General features: G+C 37.2%; 1 protein-coding gene across 1 annotated transcript in view; it reads right to left on the bottom strand.

Moving 5' to 3' along the window:
* Nucleotides 1-23,412, bottom strand: part of LOC141426740 (ubiquitin-conjugating enzyme E2Q-like protein 1) — a 37,690-nt gene that overhangs the window by 6,326 nt on the left and 7,952 nt on the right. The window contains exon 2 of the mRNA XM_074085881.1: nucleotides 12,311-12,970. Coding sequence (XP_073941982.1) covers nucleotides 12,311-12,441 — 131 coding nt within the window. The 5' untranslated portion in view covers nucleotides 12,442-12,970. The remainder of the gene's footprint in view (nucleotides 1-12,310; nucleotides 12,971-23,412) is intronic.

Here is a 23,412-nt window from a genome sequence, read left to right as displayed (position 1 = left end):
ATTCGTGCAAAATTACAGTTAGTCCCTGATATTGATAGTCCCTGAGCAAAGCCGTGGACGGACAGACGGACAGACAGACATGACGAAACTATAAGGGTTCCGTTTTTGCCATTTTGGCTACGGAACCCTAAAAAGCGCGCTTGGCTTGCACGCCCGTTACAACAGTAGGTAAGGTATCTGCGCCCTCCTTAACTTGCACTCGCGTCAAAAATATGAGCTTAATGAACTAAGTACAAACTACAAACCTTTTAAATTGATATTCCGCTACTACGTAGCTGTCTTGTACGTGGGGGTTGATGAGATCATTTCCCCAAAAGCGTTATTTCCTAGTAGCAAAATTTCCATTAGCGTTTTTTCCTAAATAAGTATGCTTTTTACTGAAACTTATTTTCCCCGTAGCGTTTTTTCCCAATCAGAATCGACACAGACACAGTACAGTACAGTACCTACTTTTGTGTATTTATGGCCCTTAGGCCCGATGCAAGCAAACTTGACATAGCCTCAACACCTATGTTTCTGTGTCGATTCTGATTGGGAAAAAACGCTACTGTGAAAATAAGCTTCAGTAAAAAAACACATTGAGAAAAAAAAACAGTTGGGAAAGAACGCGAATGGAAAATTTGCTACGAGGAAATAAATAACGATTTTGGGGAAATGATTTTCCAACCCGATCACAAGGGTTTTCCTCTAAGCAAACAATTAAGGTTAAGTATAAACATTTGATACGAAATTATAATCATACTAGCTTTTGCCCGCGGCTTCGTCCGCGTGGAATTCGATTATCGCGCGCTGTTCCCTCGTCGGGAACTGTGCAATTTCCGGGATAACAAGTAGCCTATGTCACTCTCTGGCCCCCTATGCCAAAAATCACGTCGATCCGTCGCTCCGTTTCGACGTGAAAGACGGACAAACATACAAACACAACACTTTCGCATTTATTTCTTCCTACCAAGCCAAGCCAAGTCCGTCTGAAGGTAAGCGTGGAATTTCTATTTGCTTTTCTAACGAGTGATAATTCCGCGTGCATTCTTAAAAATATTATAAGTGCCGAACGGTTGTATAACAAGACATATCAGTGCACGTATCTCAAACTGCAGACTGGGTCATTGACAGGACGCTACAGTTGCAACATTACGAGTACTTAACACTACATTAGGAGTTCGGAACCGTACGCCGAATCGCGATTGCAAAACGGGCGTTCTGATTCATGTGCCTTCACAGTTTCAGAGGTACTTTATTGCTCGGACACATAAAGAATTCAGATTAGGGAGCTTTTAAAGAGATTAGATTAGTCACGATTTTTTTTATCTTTGTTTATGTTACTTGCTTTGGCTTTAGTTAAATACACCCAGGTAGTAGTAGTAAGGTAGAGCCATATCAATTAGGTAATGTACGTACTAATTTTCAAAATGTTTATCGGCATATAAGTAGATATTTTTGGCCAGTATAAAGGAGCTTAGTTCTATAGAATTTCACAATTGCAATCATTTCGTCTCGATGACACAGAGTGAATTAGGCCAAAGTTTAGTGCGTGCGAGAAGGGTCATTGTACCAAATTCTTTCGGCATGTGGACTACGCTTTAGATAAAACATATTATTATTTATATCAGAGTTTCTTAAACTTTTTGCAGTCACGGACCACTTTCACAATTTAAACATTTCCACGGACCCCTGTCAAAAAAATTCTTGGAAATTTACTAATACATTATGTTTATAGACCCGTCCGTATACACACTCTCCTCTATGGACAGACTTACTGCGGACTCCTGATACACATGCTACGGACCCCTTAGGGGTCCGTGGACCCCACGTTGAGAAACCCTGATTTATATACTTTTGCGGTCTGTGTGTAACTTGAGATATACATTGTATTCAGCAGTAGGTATCTACCAAAGCAGGTAGGTATGTACCTATTATCGAGTTTTTGGTTTACGTAGTCCGCACGGGTATAAACACGGGTCCCCTGGGGTATAAATAAAGTGATACAAAATAATGAATGACCAACCTATAACGGAATTAAGCAATCTGGTAATCAAACGTGGTAACTGACATTGATACCGACTTGTCTATGGCCCTAGAGTGATGTGAATGCACTTTAAGATACTTCAATCAGCAGTGAATAATTATTTGTATGTTTATAGTATACCTATGATAAAATAATAGCGAAATGAACATAAAAGTTTATTTATATTTAATCACTTTAATTTTTTTAAATAAATACCTAGCTTCTGTCTGAGGTCTGTCCAATGGGGCAGACCATTACCATTTGCTCTTGAAAATCATAATTTGGTGAAGTGGAACTGATGATGAAGACCACACTTGACTAACAGAGCTACTACTCAATAACAAGTACTTCACGGGTTGAATTTCAATGAGGGCTATCGCGTATGAATTCGCCACTAGAGGCGCTAGTGTAGCGTGAGGTCTCCGAAATGTCAAATCTCATAGTTTTTGGGTGAGCTACGCGGGTTTATTTATAATTAGAATAATTTTGTGAATATTTTGCAATATCTGAAATTAATTATGGCAAATATGCGTTTCGGGGCAATGAATGTCTGTTTTGAGACAGTTTTGTCTTTCGGAAACGTTTGTCCTCCCTTTTTTCCGAACAAAACGACATAGTCCTCGTGGCTCGATATTTTTATGGTACGGTTTTAAGGTGTTTTAAATATGATTTTAATCTAAACTTTGTTTTCACGCCCGTAATAACAGACTGCAAGCCATACTTAAAAACCTCACGCAACAGTGCGCTATCTAGTGAGACAAAAAACGATAGCCCTCATTACTTTAACACAGTTGCAAAGCAATTTATGCACATCGTAATAGATGTGGTGAAATGGAACGGGTGGTGAAGCACCAGGACTCCTCGATAATGAACTTCTCTGCACCGGAAAAAGCAATCTTTCGTAATAGGTGACGAGCAGTTGACACTAAAAAGCGTGAAAAAAAATTATAGCAAAAAATTTTACCGACAACAAAAAATCATGAAAATAATTTTCTAGCAGTCCGAAGTCGGTGCCTCAGCACGAACCAGCAGGATTAGGCCTATACCTACTCATCTACCTCTGCCTGCACCTACGCAATTGGGCTTCAATCACTCCTGCTGGCTCGTGCTGAGGCACCGACTTCAGACTGCCAGAAAATTATTATCATGTTTTTTTAAAGTCGGTTAAATTTTTTGTTATATATTTATTTTATATCTAAGTATAAAAGTACGGAAAGGTTTTTAAAATGTGGCAAATGCGGACACTTGCAGTGCTACCTATAACGGCTTCGATACCGTGGGAGTACCGCCGGTAAGCTAATAACTTTCATGACTCGTTCCAAAGGAATGCAGCCGGTGCGCAAGCCTCCAATACCAATATGGCTGAGGTCACAAACGCCATCGCCAGGATACAATTTAAATATACGGATCTATATGTCGCAGGAAAATGGCCAAAACAGATTGATTAAATAAACAATCAAATCTCTTAAGGGATTTGAAAATGGTAAATCCATTTTATCATTTGTCTGGAAAAAATCAGTCATTTCATCAAATGCCTGAATCTTAGTGAAATGATGAAATCAGCTAAAAGTTCAGGACAGGACAGGACAGGGTATATATATATATATCCCTTAGAGATTTATTCAAATTTCTACTTAGGCCATTTCTCTGCGACATACACCACCCAGCTGCCTATTCCTTTACGAAATAAATAAATTTTTTACCGGATATTGCGTAGACAGGTAAGTATGTACAAACTTGTATTACGTTTATTATTGACTTGTGATTGACTTACTAAAGCTACTTATTTTTGCAATTTGACATTTGTTGAGTTTGGAAGTAGTGAAGGGCTGTTTCTGAATGAAAGAATACACATGTGCTGCACAAATGTAGCTGTCTTGCACGTGTGGTTGCGAAGTAACGAGGTAAAAGTTTTTATTTCATTTATAGATGTTTCGAGCCTTTTACGGCTCTTTTAATAGTATTAATTTCAGTTATGGTTGGGACATTAGACATCTTCTCAGTTTAACAATGGTATCAAGACTGAAATAAATGACCCGAGCTGACGCGTTTTCTTTGTTCGCACGGCTTGTATACGTTTCTGGAAGTAATAATGAATGCTTATTTATATACAGTTAAGATGCATATGTGATGTAGTTATCAAATGCAACACCGGAAGGCGGAAGTCACGAGAGTGAATACTGAAGCTAAACAACCTTGGCCTTAGCTAATCGCAGTAGGTAATTGTTGTTTGTTGGACGACACCCAAGGCGCGATCGGTTCACTCACCTCGGCCAGATTAAACCCTCGTCAATGTGAGCTACGAATTTAATTAAGCGCATAAAGTGCCAGCTAAAACTGAAAGCCACCTCCGTTAAGACTAAATTGAACTTGCTGGTAAATTTTATTGGTTAAACGGCGAGTATATTGCGTACCTTAAAACAAACAATACACTTTCGAGGTTGAAGAATTAAAATTTGTTGACTAGGTAGGAACTTAAATCATGTGGTTTGTTTTCACTTTCACTCTCTTTATGCTGTTTGAATTGTTGATTATATTATAAGTCAAATATTAATCACACGAACGAGTGCTGCAAGGGCCCAATTAACATTTACATTTAACAATTACATAAAAATACCATCTTGTACCTACCTAAATGGGGTACGGTTTAAAACATCAAAGGTTCTTTTCAGTTATGAACCAATGTGATAATCAACCTTAGGTACTTATACATTGTTTCTCTAGGCCGGCTGTACGAGCAAATTAGAATTAGTGAATTTCTATACAAAATAGCTAGTAGTTACTATTTTATGTAAGTAGCAGTGGCGAAGCGTCCATAGAACCCGATTCCCACAACTGCAAAGTTGACCGAAACAGGAATTTAATGAAGCGGTAAATAGACACTGTCGTTTTCTTGGGTGGTGTATATTAACTGCGAGGTATTGCATCCGAAGACATATCTAACGCACGCAAAACTCACGCTTCTCTCACTGGCCTTTTCTTCATTCGCCGCTTTAAGGTAGGTATTTTTTTTTTGCTTCGGGTTGCCTGCTCAAAATTCTCACCCCTCGCCACTGGTAAGTACCTACCTATAGGTAGAGTCATTCACGATGACGCGTGCCGTGGTTCTTATTACAATGTCATTAATGGCTAATACGGTATTTGACATATCTTTATATTATTATGCAAATATAGATATACATATAGTGTTGAGCGAAGAGAAAATTTAAATCGGTTGAAAATTAGATTTATAGTGATTTTTTGAAAAATCTATATACTTACCTGTCTTTTTCTCAAACGCTTTTCTCTATGCAGCAAGTATGGCAGTACCTACTGGCGTGTGACGTCACATGCCAGTATGTCTTTCTCTGTCTAATCTTGAATTTCAAACCTTTATAACTTTGTTATTTGAAAAGGTAACTTAAAAATTATTTTTCTATTCGATAACAGGCATTGTGTAGTTTTAATTTATAAAACATATACAAAATAGTCAAATACCGTATTTTGACAAAATCACGCCTCTTCGTGGATGGCACTAGGTATACACTTACATCTACTTGTACCTATTTTATTATGCAAAAGGTCCTAAATTGCCTCGTTATTTTTTTTGCAACAGTATTATGGGATGTACCTCATAATTAAAATGATCAACAATACCTATTGGTACCGGCAGAGCACTTTGAACGTTTGCCTCAAAGTTTCCATTAAAATTAAAACCAAGTCATCCTTTTCGTAATGAATGTGTTCATTTTACTTAATTTACTGTAAGTTCATTTATAATACCATAATAATATCGCTCTCTAAGACCTTAGCCCCAATCGTGCAATGCTGGCTGTCTTTATTGATGAAAATCTGCGTGCGTTAGTGAAAGTGGTACATATGACATGACATGACATGATGGCGTAGTACGTGCGTCGTAGTACCTGCCTGCACAGCCACGCACGCCGTCAAGCCTCAAGGGACCTATTACAGCCCGAGGCGAAACGAACCCGCGTCACGTACCGTCTCGACTGCCGTCTACATCGATAACGTTCAATCACCGGCTTCATTTTGCATAGCGATGATTTCATTATGTATTCTACGCGCATGTGCACAAGAAGCTAACTCTACGAGCTAAGACATTTATTTTGCATGCTTGTTTAGCTGTTCTTTATTTTAGGGCACGTTATTTTTATGTCTCTACCTTTGCGGTGCAGTTATTGGCTGAGCGGAACGAAGACGATTTAATTAAAAAAATAAGTTTGTGCTACTTTTTATAAGCGAACGATGTAAAGCGACGTAACGTTTGATTTGTATTGACAACAATTTAAATATCAATACATTGATAACTATTTATCTTGTTTTTTAATGTAGAGGGACATGTCATGTACGGTCACGATCGTGAATTTGGGACCTATTTCGTGATAAAGTCCTTAGAATTCTCATACAAAATAACACGCAAACCTTTAGAATGAACCTGACACAATTAGAAATATTCACATTTCCAAAAACAGACACACATAGCGGTCAAACTTTTAACACCCCTCTTTTTGCGTCGGGGGTTAAATAAACTTTGTATAAAACAAAACTTGACTGATAAAATGAGAACATTTTGAATTGTGTCGGTTTCATTCTAAATGTGTGAGATATTCGATCTTAAGTGGGTCCCAAATTAACGATCGTGACTGTACCTGAAGTATACATATACTTAATAGAAAGAATGTACATGTACCTACTTAATGGAAGTTAATATGCATATTGCATGCACCTAGAGTGCTCCAAACTCTATGCAATGTTATCGTTTTGTAATCTAATCACTGGGTTGTTGACTCTAATCGCAGCGCATTGTAAACAAAACAACAAGGGAAGTAAATACGGTTCACGATACGATAATATATTTGTCCGACCACGTCCACGACTGACAGTAAGCAAAGAAAATAAGAGTATGGGTAAATTGTAGTTCAACAATAGATAAGTTTGCAAATACCATTTTTCGATTTAAGGATTCGGTTGCAAAAATCTAAGTGCTATTTTTACAAGCTTTTATTTAGTTTCATCTGTCCCGGTTGTCTGTCTGTCTGTCTGTCCGTCTGTCTGTCTGTAGTCAAATCTTGCAAGTTAAATTCGACCAACTTCCAGTAGTCGGATTGACTTGAAATTTGGCATACTTATGTAAATTGCGTGACAAGACAATAATTTAGTCTAGTAGTTATGTCCTGGTAGCCCGGCCAGAATCGTCTCCGCAGGATATTATTGTAACTCTTTAACGGTTAAATAATGGCATCGACTTTAAATTTGGTAGGTATGCAAATGTATTTTGGGTGACAAGACAATGCAAGTAAAGTCAACAAAAAATACAGTCAGCAAAAAAGCTTGTATTCAAAATGTTTTTTTTTAATAAAAACTTATTTATACATCTGCTAATATTCAGATAGCCTCCAAAATGACTCAAAATGTCTGTTTTGACATTAACATTTTGCTTTTATCTTATCTAATCTATTCGTCCAATTCCGCCCATGCGTGCCTAGTGGTAATAACGTTGTAGTAAAGAGTATAGAGGTCATCTCGGTAGTGGAGATTGCTAGTATCCGCCGTCCTTTCTACTCCCATTATTATTAATGACTGCGTTGATGTGTTGTAATTGAACAAAAGATCGATAAATAGCACTTTTATAGGAACTAGGAAGTAGGAACGCTGATACGGCGCTACATTTTGCATTCTGATTGCTGCAAACGTTTAATAAAATTTAGTTCAGTGCAATCATGTAATTTTATTTAAATTGAACAATACTTAATTGTACTGTAATCGGCATTCCAATAATAATTGGTATCTTTAAGTAAAAGTAATAGAGTATTTTTGACGCTTTACCAAATTCCACTGCAACCCAAACTGTTCAGTAACTTTTACGATGATACGTTCCACGTTGAGTCGTTGCATTCAGCATTGTGATGCGACAATGTAGATATAGTCACTGCTTACAACAGTTCTGTCCGTAAACAATGTCTTTGTTGTATTCGCGCCGCTGCATAATGAAATGAGAATCTCGAAACCACAAGCGAGTTCCTTAGTTCCTTCCCACATTAGCGTACGGGAAAGCATTTTTAATTCTATGCTATCGCTTTCACAATAAATTTTATCTAAAATAATCATAGATATTAAAATAAATAAAGTCTTTCGTCGCTTATGGGTACGTGTACTAATTAATTTATTTCTTTATTACATTTCGACCACCTCTACCTTGACCACGACGAGGGTCTTGTCTTCCTTTAATTTGTTTAGATGACGTGCTATTATTATTGGCTATCTGAGTCAAAAAAAAAACGTATTTTAATCAGTGCTTTAGAATCTTTAATTTGTACCGACAAGTTTAAGTTGCTAAATACAAACATCACTTAAAATTTCCTGAAGTACTTCCCTCAGGAGGGCAATATCTAAGGTAAGATTGAAGCAATAGCGAAATTTGACTTACTTAACATATCTAGTAGAAGATAAGTCATGTTTTAATTTGCACTTGAGCGCGTCAATCAGCTACGAGCTACGAATTGCTGTTTAATGATGCATGCACCTATCTATAAATGGCTTTTCTTCTACTTCTTTATACGGTCTTATGACAGACAGCTTATAGTGTTGGCATTAAATATTTCATGATAGCTTTGGAACCGGGGCAGAACATTGTAATAAATAAAATAACCTTGTGTCATCATATTTTATTATCACGATCGAAGTGCCGAAGGTTTGAGGGCGGCAATATTTTTTTATGTACCATTAAGTGTGTAAAAAACATACGCAGTTACGTGCACATTTTCAAATGGCCTTAACCAATTAGTATTCAGATTGACTGCGTGTTTGACTTATCGCCTTGATCTGAATATCAAGCTATTTAGGACGAGTTTAACAATTACTTAACCTTCCGTTTCAAATGCAAAATAAACGATAATGGAGTTGAATGGACACTTCAAACAAATCATCTCATGCATCTAAATTACAACTAATAGCTGCATTAAAACTTAGTTTAATCTTGGAAACTTTCCATCTTCCGTCCACAGGCACATATATATATTTGATTCCTAATTGCAGTGCACAGTATTTATTTAAATTACTAATTTGTATATTGAGAACATTGATCACTGCTGCTACAGTTAGGTACTTACGATTAAAATTCAGTTATAACGCTTTATATGCAGGTACTTCTCGTATTGTAATATTTCTGCCTCTGCCCCACATTCAACGTAGTCGGTTTATTTATAATGCAGTTATTGCCCAGATATCGCGAATTATTCATTTAACTAAGACATTTGAGGGGTCATTGAGTTACAGCAGTGAGTCTCTTAAAATCTGTGCCATATAAATGCGAAAGTGACTAGGCTCAATCTCTAACTAAGATTAAGATTAGAGGTCTGCTACAGGCGAATGGGATAAGCGTGGTAGTTTCATTTCGGCAGTCTGGAAGGTATTCTCCGTTAATTGCTACAAAAAATTGCTCGTAATCAAAACTTTTTACTATTTCTTTTTTGCGTTATAAATACCCACAAATAAGCTCAAATTATCCGCTTGTGAATGACGCAATCCCTCGAAGTCAATGGAGAGCTAAATGTAAACGATTATATGGAAATGGAACATATTTTTTGACTGGTATTGGTGCTCTAAGTGTTTTTTTAATTCATTTCATCATTTCACAAACAACGTTTCGCAAACTCTTCGTTTCCCAACCACTTCATATCACAAACTGCTCAAATCACAAATGATCATTTGATAAATATACCTACTTACTTTTAAAAAACTTGTCACTTTAGAAACACATCATATGATAGTAGATGATTCATTTAAAAATGTCCATTAACCAAACAACTCATTTTTCAATCTAGTTATTTTACAAAACATCAATTTATAAATGATTATTTAACAATCTATTTATTTACACAACATGTTTAAATTGGTAGGATTTGGTTGTCGTGGCTCCTTTTTGTTTCACATTCCTTAAGGTCGCAGTTCTAACCTAACCTAAATTACTAAAGGTTCCTACTGATAGTAACTAGTTAGTTTTTCTATGTATCGCAGTTCTAACCTAACCTAACCTACTGTCCTACCAGCAGTTCGTTATTTATTGGGGTCGTAGTTCTCTATACTAACCTAACCAACTTTACTGGCAGAAGTTAGTTTTTCTTAGGGTCTCAGTTCTAATCTAACCTAACCTATTTCTTAACAAAGTTAACCTGAGCTACAGGCAGCTCTAATTTATTCTTAATAAAGTGTTTACCAAATGATGCATTTTATTAAACGTTTTTTTGCCAAACGTGGATTTGCCAACTGACGAAAATAATGAACCAAATGATATAGTTATGATCATTTTAGTAATGGTTGTGTATGTACTCCCGTATGACACTGTACGCTTTCTATTCTATTCGCGGTATTGGGGAGGTGAGAAGATTGCGGTGTTATCAAGCCGCGGTATCGGAAATATAGGTTTATTTATTTTTATTGGGCAATATGTAACCTAACTACAGATTACTGATTGCGGTTACATTTTGTAGTTAGTAATCTCAACAACAGATTACAAAAAGTGACCGTAAAGCTTAGTTAAAATTTTCGGTTACTTACTACAAATTGTAGTTGCAATCACGATTACTTGATTAAATTTTATAACTACATACTTAGCCTAGTACAAAAAGATTATAGAGAAAATTATTAAATGAAAAGACCACAGATAACAGATCTACCTAGGTAAGCCAAGTTCCTCAATTTGTATTAAAACTAACCGTGTCACTTTTTACTCCACTTTATACCCGACTGCGAAGAAGGCGGGTTATGTGTTTGACCTGTATGTATGTATGTCTGTATGTCATGTAATAAATATTCTTTAAACCGATTTTGATATATGATAGGTCATTAGATTCGTCTCGCTCGAAATTCTTAAAAAATCAAAATGGCGGATTTTTGGCGTCAAATCGTGACCAACTCAAAAATTCTTAGTAGGTACTTAATGGGTCCCGACTGTTGAAGTTTAAGTTAGCTATTTAATAGAGTTCTAGACCACTACGTCCACGTCTTGTTTTTTTCTTTTGCGTATTTTTTAACACAGTCGAATTTTGATTTTTTAAATTTATTGTTTTTTTACAAGCTTTCAGTGGTGATCGCAAAACAAAATAAATATCCTTATTAAAATTAAAGTAGTTGGTAGTTACAACTTTCGTAACCTGATTAATGTAGTTAGGTTACATGTAACCTTAACTACTTGTGGTTAACTACCTACATGTACCTAATCGTAATCTGTAATCAGATTTCAAAATGTAGTTAACTACGCCCTACACTGATAATTATAGTGTATTTTGTCCAGTTTCAATTTCACAGATGTTGAAAATTAATAAAAACCTGGTAAGTAATTAACTTTTTGGCAAAATGGATTGTTTTTCATGCATACTTATTATGAGTTCACAGTCATTGTTAAAAGTCAAATTGTAAACCACACAAATTTGATGAGTGACATTAATTGGACACGAGATAAAAAACGGACTTGTTGACCTGTTTTGTTTTCTAAATATGTATGAATTAAAAATACCTTTTACACTGTTTTACCGCGCATAATTATCTTAATTCTTGATTATCTTTAGGCCAGTAGTGTCTTGAAGAAATTAACTTCATTTGAATTGTTGAATGTTCCCTTAAAGTTAACGGAAATAAAAAAAACCAACACGTTGGTTATAGAAACGTATCTCGTTACGTAGGTATGTATTATAAAATAATCAGTTGCTTTTTCTAGAAATCGCGGAGAACTGAATGAAATTAAAGAAACTAAATCAACTGGGATATTTTATAAGTTGTATAAACTCCAGGTTTTGGAATGATGACATTAACCGTTGTGCATGTTGTTGATATTACGGCGATTCACTCGATTGATTCTCATACAATGCACACAGTTTAGTAAACAAGTTCAAAGTCGTGATATGGATTGTTTATATTTAAATAAATCATACCTCGGTACGTGTAATTCCTTGCGAAATTTAAGTAACACGCGGTGTAAACAATGTGTCTTATTCTGATAAGTAGGTATTAGGAAATTTATGAATTTATATCGATAAAGTGTTGATTCATTAATTAAATAATCCAGGCTTTTTCCAGGTGCATAATCGAGGTACCTTCCGTAAAATAGGATAGGTAAGTAACTATAACAACAGATTACAGAGCAGTAACAATGGGCGCGGAGGGGCATGGTAGAGCGTGGTACTTTTTCCTGATTTTTTTACACAAAGTGTCTCTAAATATCATAATGTGTAGGACCTAGTTTGAGTTTATTAATTTTCATTTAAATAGGTAAATAAATATATGAAATATGTGGTGTGGTGTACCTACCTGTGTCGGCGCAGCAGCCCGCGGCGCGCCGGCGAGCCGCTCGGTCCGGCGCCGTCATTGTCTATCTTCTCCGGGGACCGAAACAGCTTCCTGAACGCAGCTGCTACTTTTTCCTTGGAACGAGACGACATTTTCCACTAATCGAACTCCACTCACAGTTAGCACTTAACTTTAAAAGTAATAAATACCGAAACGTTCACACAATTTTGTTTACATCGACACGTCTTGATGCGTCATATTATGTCACACAAACGTCAAGCTATTTATTTTTTCAAAATATTATCGTGTGTGTTTGGCCAGTGTCCGCTGCATAACTCGGCGTCTCTCCGCGAGGGCTCGCGATGCGACGTCTTGCGCGTGCGTACACTAGCTAGTGAAGTGAGGTGAGAGCTGCGTTGAAATGGAAACTTGGCACAGGCCTGCGCGCGTGCGCCGGTTATCGGTCGGCGGGTGAGGCGCGCGGCCGCTGCGGCGGGCTGCGGCTGCGCATGTCCCACGGCGCCGTCTACTCGCGCTTCTCGCTCTTACAGTTCTTTGTTGTTGGTCTAGATGGGTTGCTTTGATTTCGGCGTCTCAATAGGAACAAAGTACCTAAGTCCTAATGATTACGCACCGCACCACCACTTGTCTCTGCAGCTGCAACCACAAAGTCCCACTTTTCTGAAACAAAGGAGACAAACTATATTGTTATATGTACCTAATATTTGGTTCCTTTATTCTTTCTGTTCCCTAAACATGGTTGCCAATAGCCGCTTACGTTTGTTTCTTGTAAACCGTATTATGTACCCCTCGGGACAGGCCATGCCTAGTGTGGGGGTAAGCCTATATAACTGTGTTTTTGATAGGTATCTTTGGAAATAAACTATTTATATTTGTAATATAACTAAGTACAATACAATACAATACTAATCTTATCTAATTCTTTATTGATCACCAAAAGCAGTACAGCGACATTACAAAAAAATCAGTCAGACAATAGGCGGTCTTATCGCTAAGTAAGTACATACTTATTTAGTGTTATTTAAATATATTATACATATCTTATATGCATTAGGTATGGTATGGATACAGTTTTGTGACCAGAGGGGCTGCTACGAAATTCGAAAATCGAAGTTCGTATCGTACTGTCTCTCTCGTTCCCGTAATAAATAATATTAGCGTCAACGGGACGGCAAGATACGATTATATCGACGAATAGCCCTTTATAATCTTCCTAAGCAGGAAAACATTACCACCGGGAAGAATGTAGCGAGTAAAGTTAAATGCTTGGGATGCCCACCATAAAAAGGTAAAAGGTAGAGTTTTTATTTTCATAATGACTATTATCATCATGGACAATGTCCATATCTCTACCTGCAAATGTAGGGACACTGTTCTTATTACAGACTTACTTCATTGCGATAAAATTCCAAAACTTGTTCCTGGAAGGATGAACTACGCATTTCAAGAGCTACCTACTAAGTGTGTAGAATGCATTACATAAACCTATGCCCTCGCAAAAATTTAAATCTATCAGTCAGTTGGTCATCGAGATAAGTGCTTGGAATTGCACCAAACTTCTAAATGGCAAAGGTAAGTAAGTAAAAGTGACGTAAAACGACAACAAATAAAGCACGTTTGTGGGTGACACGCCGTGACAGGCGATAAGCAAACATATAAGTATGTCAACGCGGTGTCGCAGTCGCAGCTGACGCACACCACCATCCGCACTTTATAATTACTCGCGGAACATGCTGTCTGTCTTCCTGCACGAAAACCGAATCAACCTCGATGTAAGTTAAGGATTTCCACAAGGGACCTACAGCATATATAATACATATATAAAACTAGGTTTATTGAAAGAAAGAAAGAAAGAAAAAATATTTATTGTTCATAAAAAACACATATTAACAGCTATATGCTACGTAAATTATATACTTCATATCATATTTCATATTTCATATCATATTGATGCACCACCTGTTGTAAACTAGTCCTTACTTCTTTCTGTAAAAAGGTTGCCTGGAAGAGATCGCTCTTAAGCGATAAGGCCGCCTATTGCTCACCTTGTAATATTTTTTTCTGTGCATCTGTTTTCTGTATCGCTTACTATGTCTGGTGTACAATAAAGAGTCTTTGTATTGTATTGTATTGCATATAACCTATCCTACCAATGCATTCTCGTTCTGAAAGGACAGGTCAGATCTACTAAGCCATAAACTGTTGTAGGACAGACGAAGGAACGCTATCTATTTGCTTCCTTGCATTTAGAAAATAGCAGTCTGTTGAACAGAAAAACATCAGGGGAAAACGTACATCTTTTTTGCTATAGAGTGCCCGCATTAAATAAATAACAAAGGATCTACGAGTATACTATAGGTATGGTTATTGCGGTTTTGAAAGACTTTTTTAAAGGTGGAAAAGTGGGTACAACTAAAAATAAGCAAGTTGGTAAGGTACCTTACCAACCTTACGAAAACCGATTTAAATATATCGGAATGGTATACTTTTCTTTCCTAAGGCTTTTGACTTTGTTTTTATCAGTATCCTATTGTTTTTACTAGCCCATGTTTCTTACGCAATCCACTCTGTATTGCGTTGCGTAGAAACATATTGATAAACTTGCTTACCTAACTACCTATACTCAGTCATTATGTCGTTTGTGTCCTTGATTCGTCCTTGGCAATGGGAAGGACGCACCCGAGAGCTGATACGCGATTAGACTTGGCAAAGCGCCATTTCCGTTTGCTACGTCCAAGTTCTTCCAGAATGGAAAAAGCCTTTTGAGATCTGTAATGATTTTGAGAAATGAGTAGAGTTAGACAAAGAGGTTCAGGCCGCGACTACTTACTTAGAAAATGCCTGTCACTGTAATTGTACGTACTTAGTTATTTGTAACGATTAGCAGCGTATTAAATAGTAGGTATATTTGCTTTTGGCACGCTCAGTTTGGTACTCCTAAGCCTACTTACGGTAGTTTTTTCAGTAGGTATAGTCACCTATTTAAGAGCAGGTAGGACGAGCGAGATATTTTTGCAAGCTCCGCTGTGGCAGATATTAATGCAGGTGGTCTGATTAAAGCACAAGTTCGCTTTTGAATTCGTTTCAATCTTACAAAGGTGGGCCAATCAACTATTTTACCGACACTTTGGGCGTCTCCTGCGTTACCAAAAAATCGTACTTCCAACAAGATATTACGCGGTTTAATAGGTTGAACTTACGTAGGATGGTGTGTATTCATGCACACCATCTATTAAATTACAGAGAAAACATGTTTACTTACAAAAATCGGCAATTGTTTGAAAAATGTCGCGGACAGATTAGTGTGGGTAAAAAAGTTGATTGGCCCAGGTACGTAAAAGTGCTCAAGTTGACGTAATCGCAATAGAATTTATATAACTGTCTCTGGCAAATAAAATACTCTTTTGGAAGCTTCTGCTTTGCCTCGTTACGAAGTACGTCAGAGTGCTTTCAGCAGTAAATTTAATAAAGGAACTTTCAGTTTAAATTAATGGACTCAAAAAGTTAACTTGAAGTAAAAGTTGTTTTCAAGTATACCTACCAATCCAACTACTTTAATCTGCAGTTTCCGTGTAGTAGGTAAGTAATGTAAATTAAATAATGTACCCTAGAGTACAGAGGGACAATGCAATTCTAGGTAATACAAAGGTAAACTTTGTTTGTTTATATGTACTGTGCTGATTCTACAAAATATTTCACTAATTTCAATTAGCCTACATGTAGCCTACGTTGCTATGATAGTTTCCCTTTTGATATCGTTATTATATCTAGGTACCATGAAAATTTGTCTATATGATTATTGATTACCTTTATATACACCCATGCTAACTTAAAGCTTTCTTATAATAATAGTCCCGAAGCTTTGCCGTGGACAGACTTCCGACAGACAGGTTCTGTTTTAGCCATTCAGATTATAGAACCCTGAAAAGTCTCCCAAGCACGTTTTGTCTTATCATATAGAGCAAGAGCCTTTAACTAAGGCCTAACTCTACAAACTCTATGTCGTAGGCAAAAAGTATGACTTGACTCTTGTATAGAAGTACAACACAGTTCATGACATGACACAACATAAATATTAGTAACTTAGCTACTTAGGTAAAGTACTTACTCTTATAGCTGTGAAACACCCAAGTCATACTTTCTCGAGTAAGACCCATTGAGTTTGTAGAATTCAGTGGGATTTTTAGAGTTAAGGGTTTGGGCTCTTCATGAAATCTGAGAACTTTTCTTTCCGATTTTACACAAAATATGGTTGGTGTGATTTTCTATTACTGACTGAAAGACAAGTAATAGTTATATCCTATTAAGTACTTGTCTTTCTAGATCTATACTAACAGTAATTGATAGACTATGTCTGAACGTTAAAAATATTTTAGAAAAACTGTCACTTGTTTAATAGCGCAATCGAATCCGCAACAACAATTTTTAGAATTACTTATTGACTGTTTGTCATAAATACATAATAATATGTAAGTCGGTTTGCTTGTTGGTCGTGCGTTTGTTCGCGCTAATCTCAGGAACAGCTTAACTGAATGACGTGAATGCACTGATGTTGGTATTTACTTTGAACAGGTTCACAAAGAAAACAGTTACGTCATTGTAATTAATTTCATCGAACAGTTTTGGAGAAATCGCTGTTGATTTGGCCAGAATACCGCTACATAAGTATTTTAACAAGATTTCGGCATAAGACTCTGGTATATCCACCTGGGTTATCTCTTGAACCAGGATACCTTTAACCATAATTAAGTATGTACCTAACTGAATGACGTCATAAAATATGTTTGTGGTTATACGCGATAAAACTTCAGAGTACCCAAATAACAGTTACAAGTAATTGGAAATCAATCAAGGTAATTAATTAATTTAATGAAGATTGTAATTTATGAAAACGAAATCCGCAAAGATATTTTTCTGATTCTAGGTGCATTGAATAATAAAAACTTCATTTTATAAAGTTCGCCGTGAATGTTGCTGTTTATATCTTTTGTTCGTGGTTTATAATTATAAGTAGGTAATATAATATTATAAGTACCTAATTTTGAAAGTTATGTGAGTATGTACATACACAGTACAGAGACAGTACGTGTACCTACGTGTTTGTTACGACTACGCGTTAAAACAGCTGGTCGGATTTGGATGAAATTAAGCATGTAGATAGCTGGACAAGATCGGGATAAAAACTCGAAATCTCATCCACTTGGGATATAGTCATTAAATTTGGCACTGTTGTTTATGATGCAACAACAATAAAAACCATGTTGTAACTTTTGGGAATTCCCTCGGCAATGAAGTAAAATCCCGGAATTTCAATGTAACTAGATCTATGCGTGTGAAGCCGCGGTCAACGCTAGTCATTTATAAAATAAAGCTCCCTCGCGCAAACGCTACCCGCGTCCATTAAGATCTTTGTTACACAATAGATAGTCCCTCCTCCAACCCTTGCTCTCCTCCAACACGAAAATTTTCAGAAATAACTAATGATATTTTATTTAACCTGTATGTACAAAAGCAGGAGTTCGCGCTTATTTGGCCCTTTTGGCGGCTAACCCCTTGAAACAGGCCTAGTAATAAGGGTACATACTAAGAAGTGCAAATTTCGAACTTCGTGTCTTGTCGACCCGCTGACTTATATTATTTAAAACGAGAGTGAGAGGGACGGCACGATACGAACTTCGACACGTCAATTCTCTGATGTGAGAACCCGCCTTGTAAACCATTTATTATGGAATAGGTAGGTACCCAAATATTTTGTTTGTGTTACCAACGAACTACTTATTTAAAGTATCACAAATCATTAGACTCCACCAGATCCCCCCTTAAATATGTGACATAATTTTTTTTTTTTAAATAGAGTGGCAAATGTGCAAGTGACTCACCACCAAATGGTAATTAAGTAAGTACGAGTACGACCATCCAAGTTCCGCAGCCTAGAGGATTGCAGATGCGTTACCCTGTCAGTCTAAATAACCTAAATAATACGTCTAAAATATTAAGATCCATTACAACTTCGCATTAAAATTACAGAGGCGGGTGCGGAGGCGGTGGTACATAGATACTTAGGTACCTATAATTTTTTGCGGAAGATCCGCAGTAACGGAGGTGGAGGCGAAGTAAACCGTACCTACGCCATTTAAATTAATATCGATTACCTACGTGAAACGGACTTGTAAAGCGTCATTTCATTATTGAGCGTTTTTTTATTTCGTACGAGTATGATTTTCCTGGGCACATTTTTGTTGACGTGACAGAAGATTCTGTTACAGTTTGTCATCAAATTCTTACAGCCCATTCATAAAAAAATGAGACCACGAAAATGAAGCGGTTGAAACGCTCGTAAGGTCTACAATTTTCTTAGTGCTGCCCAAGGGACAGCTCGCGCTTGCCAGGCAGACGCAGACATGGAATCCCGCGGCCGGTCAGAACCAATATAATGGATTGGCTTTGGTTAATTTACTTATACGAGCTTTGAATGAATCAAATATTACAACTAATACATCCATTACATCATTAATATTATGACATGACTAGAAGCCATTCAACCTATATTAGTTATACCCACCCACATAGGTACAAAAATAACGAGTGACTAAATACCTATATGCTGGTAAGAGCGAGAACAACTGGACTTATTTCTTTAAAGTTAACACAGGTAAGCAATATTTAAACATCAAAAACAAAAAACAACTTAACCAAAAATGTTTATCATAAAATTATAAAAAAAACCTTCAAAAGATCGATCTGCCCGTCTGCGGTAGAATTTCCATGATGCTGCGCTGGCTTCTTTACCCCTTTGGACTGCAACTACTGCAAGTAATTGTATCTGTGCTGCAAGTCTAAATTATTCGTCTAATATTTTTGTGGTTTTTCTATAATTTTGTCAGCACTACATAGGTGAAATAAAAAATATTTTAAATAAAAAAAACTGGTGTCTAAAACTTATTTTTTTTATTTAGTTAAACGCTTCATTCAGCGTTATTATTTAAGTTTAAATAGCGTTAATGATTGCGAGATCTAAATATCTGTTATTGTGGCTCTCTCTTGTTTATGTAACTCGTGTGAACGTTGAAGAAATGTCCTTTGTTTATTCTACAGGCGCTTATCTTTATTGTGCCTACACGGTGTCTTCTTCTACAAACCCATATGAAATAATAATTCATTTTGAGTTTTGAAAGTAAAAAGCTTTCTCAGAACTCTTAACAAGGTGACGCGTGTACTTTATCGATTCACGATTCACACATTTTCCTGTTTTTTTTAGAGTTCCGTACCCAAAGGGTGCCAACGAAACCCTATTACTGAGACTCCGCTGTCTGTCTGTCACAGGGCTCTATCTCTTGAGCCGTAACAGTAAGACACTTGAAATTTTCACAGATTATGTTGTATTACTGAGGCCGCTATAACAACAAAATATACTATAAACAGAATAAAAGAAATATTTAAGGGGGCTCTCATACAACAAACTTTTTTCCGTTTTTAGGGTTCCGGAACCAAAATGGCAACAACGGAATCCTTATAGTTTCGCCATGTCTGTCTGTCTGTCTGTCTGTCAGTCCGTCCACGGCTTTGGTACAATAAAAAAATGGTACAAAAAGGGTCCCATAGACGTAATTTTTTCTCATCCAACCCTATAGTGTGTGGTATTGTTGGATAGGTTTTTTAAAGCCATTAGGGGTTTGCTCAAACGATTTTTCGATTCAGTGATTTTTTTTGCGAAATATTCAACTTTAAAGTGCAAATTTTCATGAAAATCGAGCGTCCTCCCCCCCTCTAAAATCTAAACCGGTGAATTAAGATTGGTTTTTGGAATCTTTTTGTATTTTTTATTTCAACTCCAAATTTTTGTAATTTTTGTAATAGCACGCGGCACGGAATGCCGAGGACCTGGGTTCGATTCCCAGCGCTGGTCTTATTTTTTGGTTTTTCTGTGCATCTATATTTTAGTGTATTTTCGATCTAAACCGGTGGGTGGAAAAATTTGAAAAAAATCAGGATGGTAGTAGTATATCAAACTTTCAAGGAAAACTATAACGGCTAAGTTTGCTTGAGAATTATTAGTAGTTTAAGATTAAATAGCAGCCTAAGGTATAAAATATACCTAAACTTGGAAGATTCCGTATAAAATACGAAATCCTTAGAAAAATATTACTTATTTTTTTCGTATTGGCTACGGAACCCTATACTGGGCGTGTCCGCTACGCTCTTGGCCGGTTTTTTTTTGCTAATGTCTAATGTTGTATAGACAATGGTACGGAACCCTTCGTGCGCGAGTCTGTTGATTGATAGGTGTTGACAGTCACCAACACCCATATTTGACACAACAAAGCGTGCATATAAGACTCTATTTCTAGAGATGCTAGAGACGGTAGGACGTACCGTGTCAGATATTTTTGCACGCTCCGCTGTGGCAGTTAATGCAGGTGACTTTACCTAAATTTAGACCAAATATTCCTAAAACTCAGCACGCAGCAGCTGGAGGAACTCAACACGATGCTCGAAGGCCTCAATCGAGTCTCCCAACGGGTGGGCCTCAAAATGAACAGGCCTACCCCGGTTTTGGTTGAGAATTCAGTTCTTGAAGTTGTTGACACGTATGTTTACCTAGGACAAACCGACCAATTAGGTAAGTCCAACTTCGAGAAGGAGGTCAATCGTCGAATCCAACTTTGGGAAACTCCGCAATGTCTTTTCGTCCAAAATTTCTCAGTGCCTTAAGACGAAAGTCTTTAACCAATGTGTGTTGCCAGTGATGACATATGGACCCGAGACGTGGTGCTTTACTTTAGGCCTTATAAATAGGCTCAGAGTTGCTCAGCGAGCTATGAAGAGAGCTATGCTTGGGGTTTCTCTACGGGACCGAATCAGAAATGAGGAGATACGTAGAAGAACAAGGGTCACCGACATAGCCAAGCGAATTAGCTCGTTGAAGTGGCAATGGGCGGGCCATATAGCACGGAGAGCGGATGGCCGTTGGGGCCGAAAAGTTCTCGAGTGGAGGCCGCGGATCGGCAAGCGCAGCGTAGGACGTCCACCAACAAGATGGACGGATGACCTGGTAAAAGCCGCGGGTTCACGGTGGATGCCGCTGCCAACCGAAGCAACTGGAGGTCTGTGGGGGAGGCCTATGTCCAACAGTGGACGTCCTACGGCTGAGATGATGATGATGATGACGATTCCTAAAATTCTTATAATTATTTTTTTGTACCTACGTAATGTAATGAGATTTTTTTACCTGGAAATTGAGCATACCCACGATTTAAAGCGAATTAATCAGCGGAACGTCCCTCAATATTAACGGTGATGTAGATCAAGAGATGTCGAGGGGTACTTACAGGGGGCGGTCTCCCGGCCCGCTCTCCCACCGCATGACGTCAGTTCTCGCAAGTCTCGCAACACCAACGCGCAGATAACGCCTCAATTTATATATATTTGGTAAAAATATATTCCTTTTTATTTTAAGCAAGAAGATAATAAATCCTCTCAAGTTCATATTAGTTGGGGTGCACTTTTTTTCAAAAATGGGTTGGGTGGGTATCTGAATCATTTAAATATGTAAGGAACATTATCTTTTTTTAACCAACTTCAAAAAAGGAGGAGTCCTGCACTGAACTGCACACTTAAGCTACCTACTGTAATATAATTAAAAACTAGAAGGAAGAAAATAAGTCTAGTGGTCTAGAATTCTGCCAAGATAGCTAATTTAAAGTTCAACAGTCGGGACCCATTAACAACAATTTTTGAGCTTGGTGGCGATTTTAATGGGTCCCGACTGTTAAATTAGCTTAAAATTGTTTTTTTGGAATCTTTTTGTATTTTTTATTTCAATTCCAATTATTTTTTGTTACTTTTACGGTCATCCCGTAAAACCCATATCGAAAATACAAACCAGTCTTGTCCAGTGGTGGTGTAGTGCTATAGCACGTGGCACGGAATGCCGAGGACCTGGGTTCGATTCCCAGCGCTGGTCTTTTCTTTCAGTTTGTATTTTCGATTTAAATTAGCTACTTCACAGTTCTAGACCACTAGACTTATTTTGTTCGTTTTACTTTTTAAGGCAGTCGGGTTTTTGATTTTTTTATATTTAATGTTTTATTTTATACTTTTTTGATATTTCCCTGAAATTTATAAGCAGTAGGTATATATTTAAAATATTTAAAATGGGCTAATTATTTGCTTTCATTTGATACCCATATTGTTACAATAATATAATACTTATTATAAATGTGAAAGTTTGTGAGTGAGTGAGTTTGTGAGTGATTAAGTATGTTTGTTACTTCTTCACGCTGAAACGGCTGGCTGGACGGATTTGGATGAAAGTTGGCAAAAAGTTAGTTACGATACTGTCGTTTAGTTAGGATACTTTTTATCCCGATATTCCCACGGGATAGGGATAAAATCTCTAAATAACAACCGCTGGGCTTAGAGTAATGAAATTTGGCATGTACGTAGCTGAACGTCTGGAATAACACATAGGCTAGTTTTTATCCCGATGTTCTTACGGGATAGGGATAAAATCTCGAACTAATAACGGCTGGGCTTGGAGTCATGAAATTTGGTATGTAGATAGCTGGATATCTGGAATAACACATAGGCTACTTTTTATCCCGATATTCCCACGGGTCACTCCGACAGTTATGACGAATCCAATCATTCCTCATTGTGTTAAAATCCGTCCAGCCGTTTAGGCTGCAGCGAGGACCAAAGAAATGGACATACATATCCACATCCATACAAACATACGCATGAAAAACATAACGCTCCTCCGAGCAGTCGGGTAAAAAGAAATAGCCGATTACGCTACACCGTTTAAGATGGGAAAGGGAATCATAAGAAATCGTAATAAAGTAATCGTAAGTACGATTATTGATTTATTTATTTATTCATAAAATTACAATTATAAGCTTAACAGTATGGAACCAAAGCGCTTACAATGTTTAATTAATGATGATGTTTGATTATGATTTTTAGCAATCCCTAGCAGTAATGATTAGCGTTATCACTAACACACTAGAGAATTTCCTAGCCAAGTACCCACGCCTCGGCGAGAATGCGCGCGGAACGTGAGCGGTGTTCCAACTCGCGACTGTGTCAAAGTTCACGTTTGT

This window comes from Choristoneura fumiferana, chromosome 3 (assembly GCF_025370935.1).
Source record: "Choristoneura fumiferana chromosome 3, NRCan_CFum_1, whole genome shotgun sequence".
Taxonomy (NCBI): domain Eukaryota; kingdom Metazoa; phylum Arthropoda; class Insecta; order Lepidoptera; family Tortricidae; genus Choristoneura; species Choristoneura fumiferana.
Note: the sequence above shows the minus strand (reverse complement) of the source record. Positions and strands in the feature narration are given on the sequence as shown.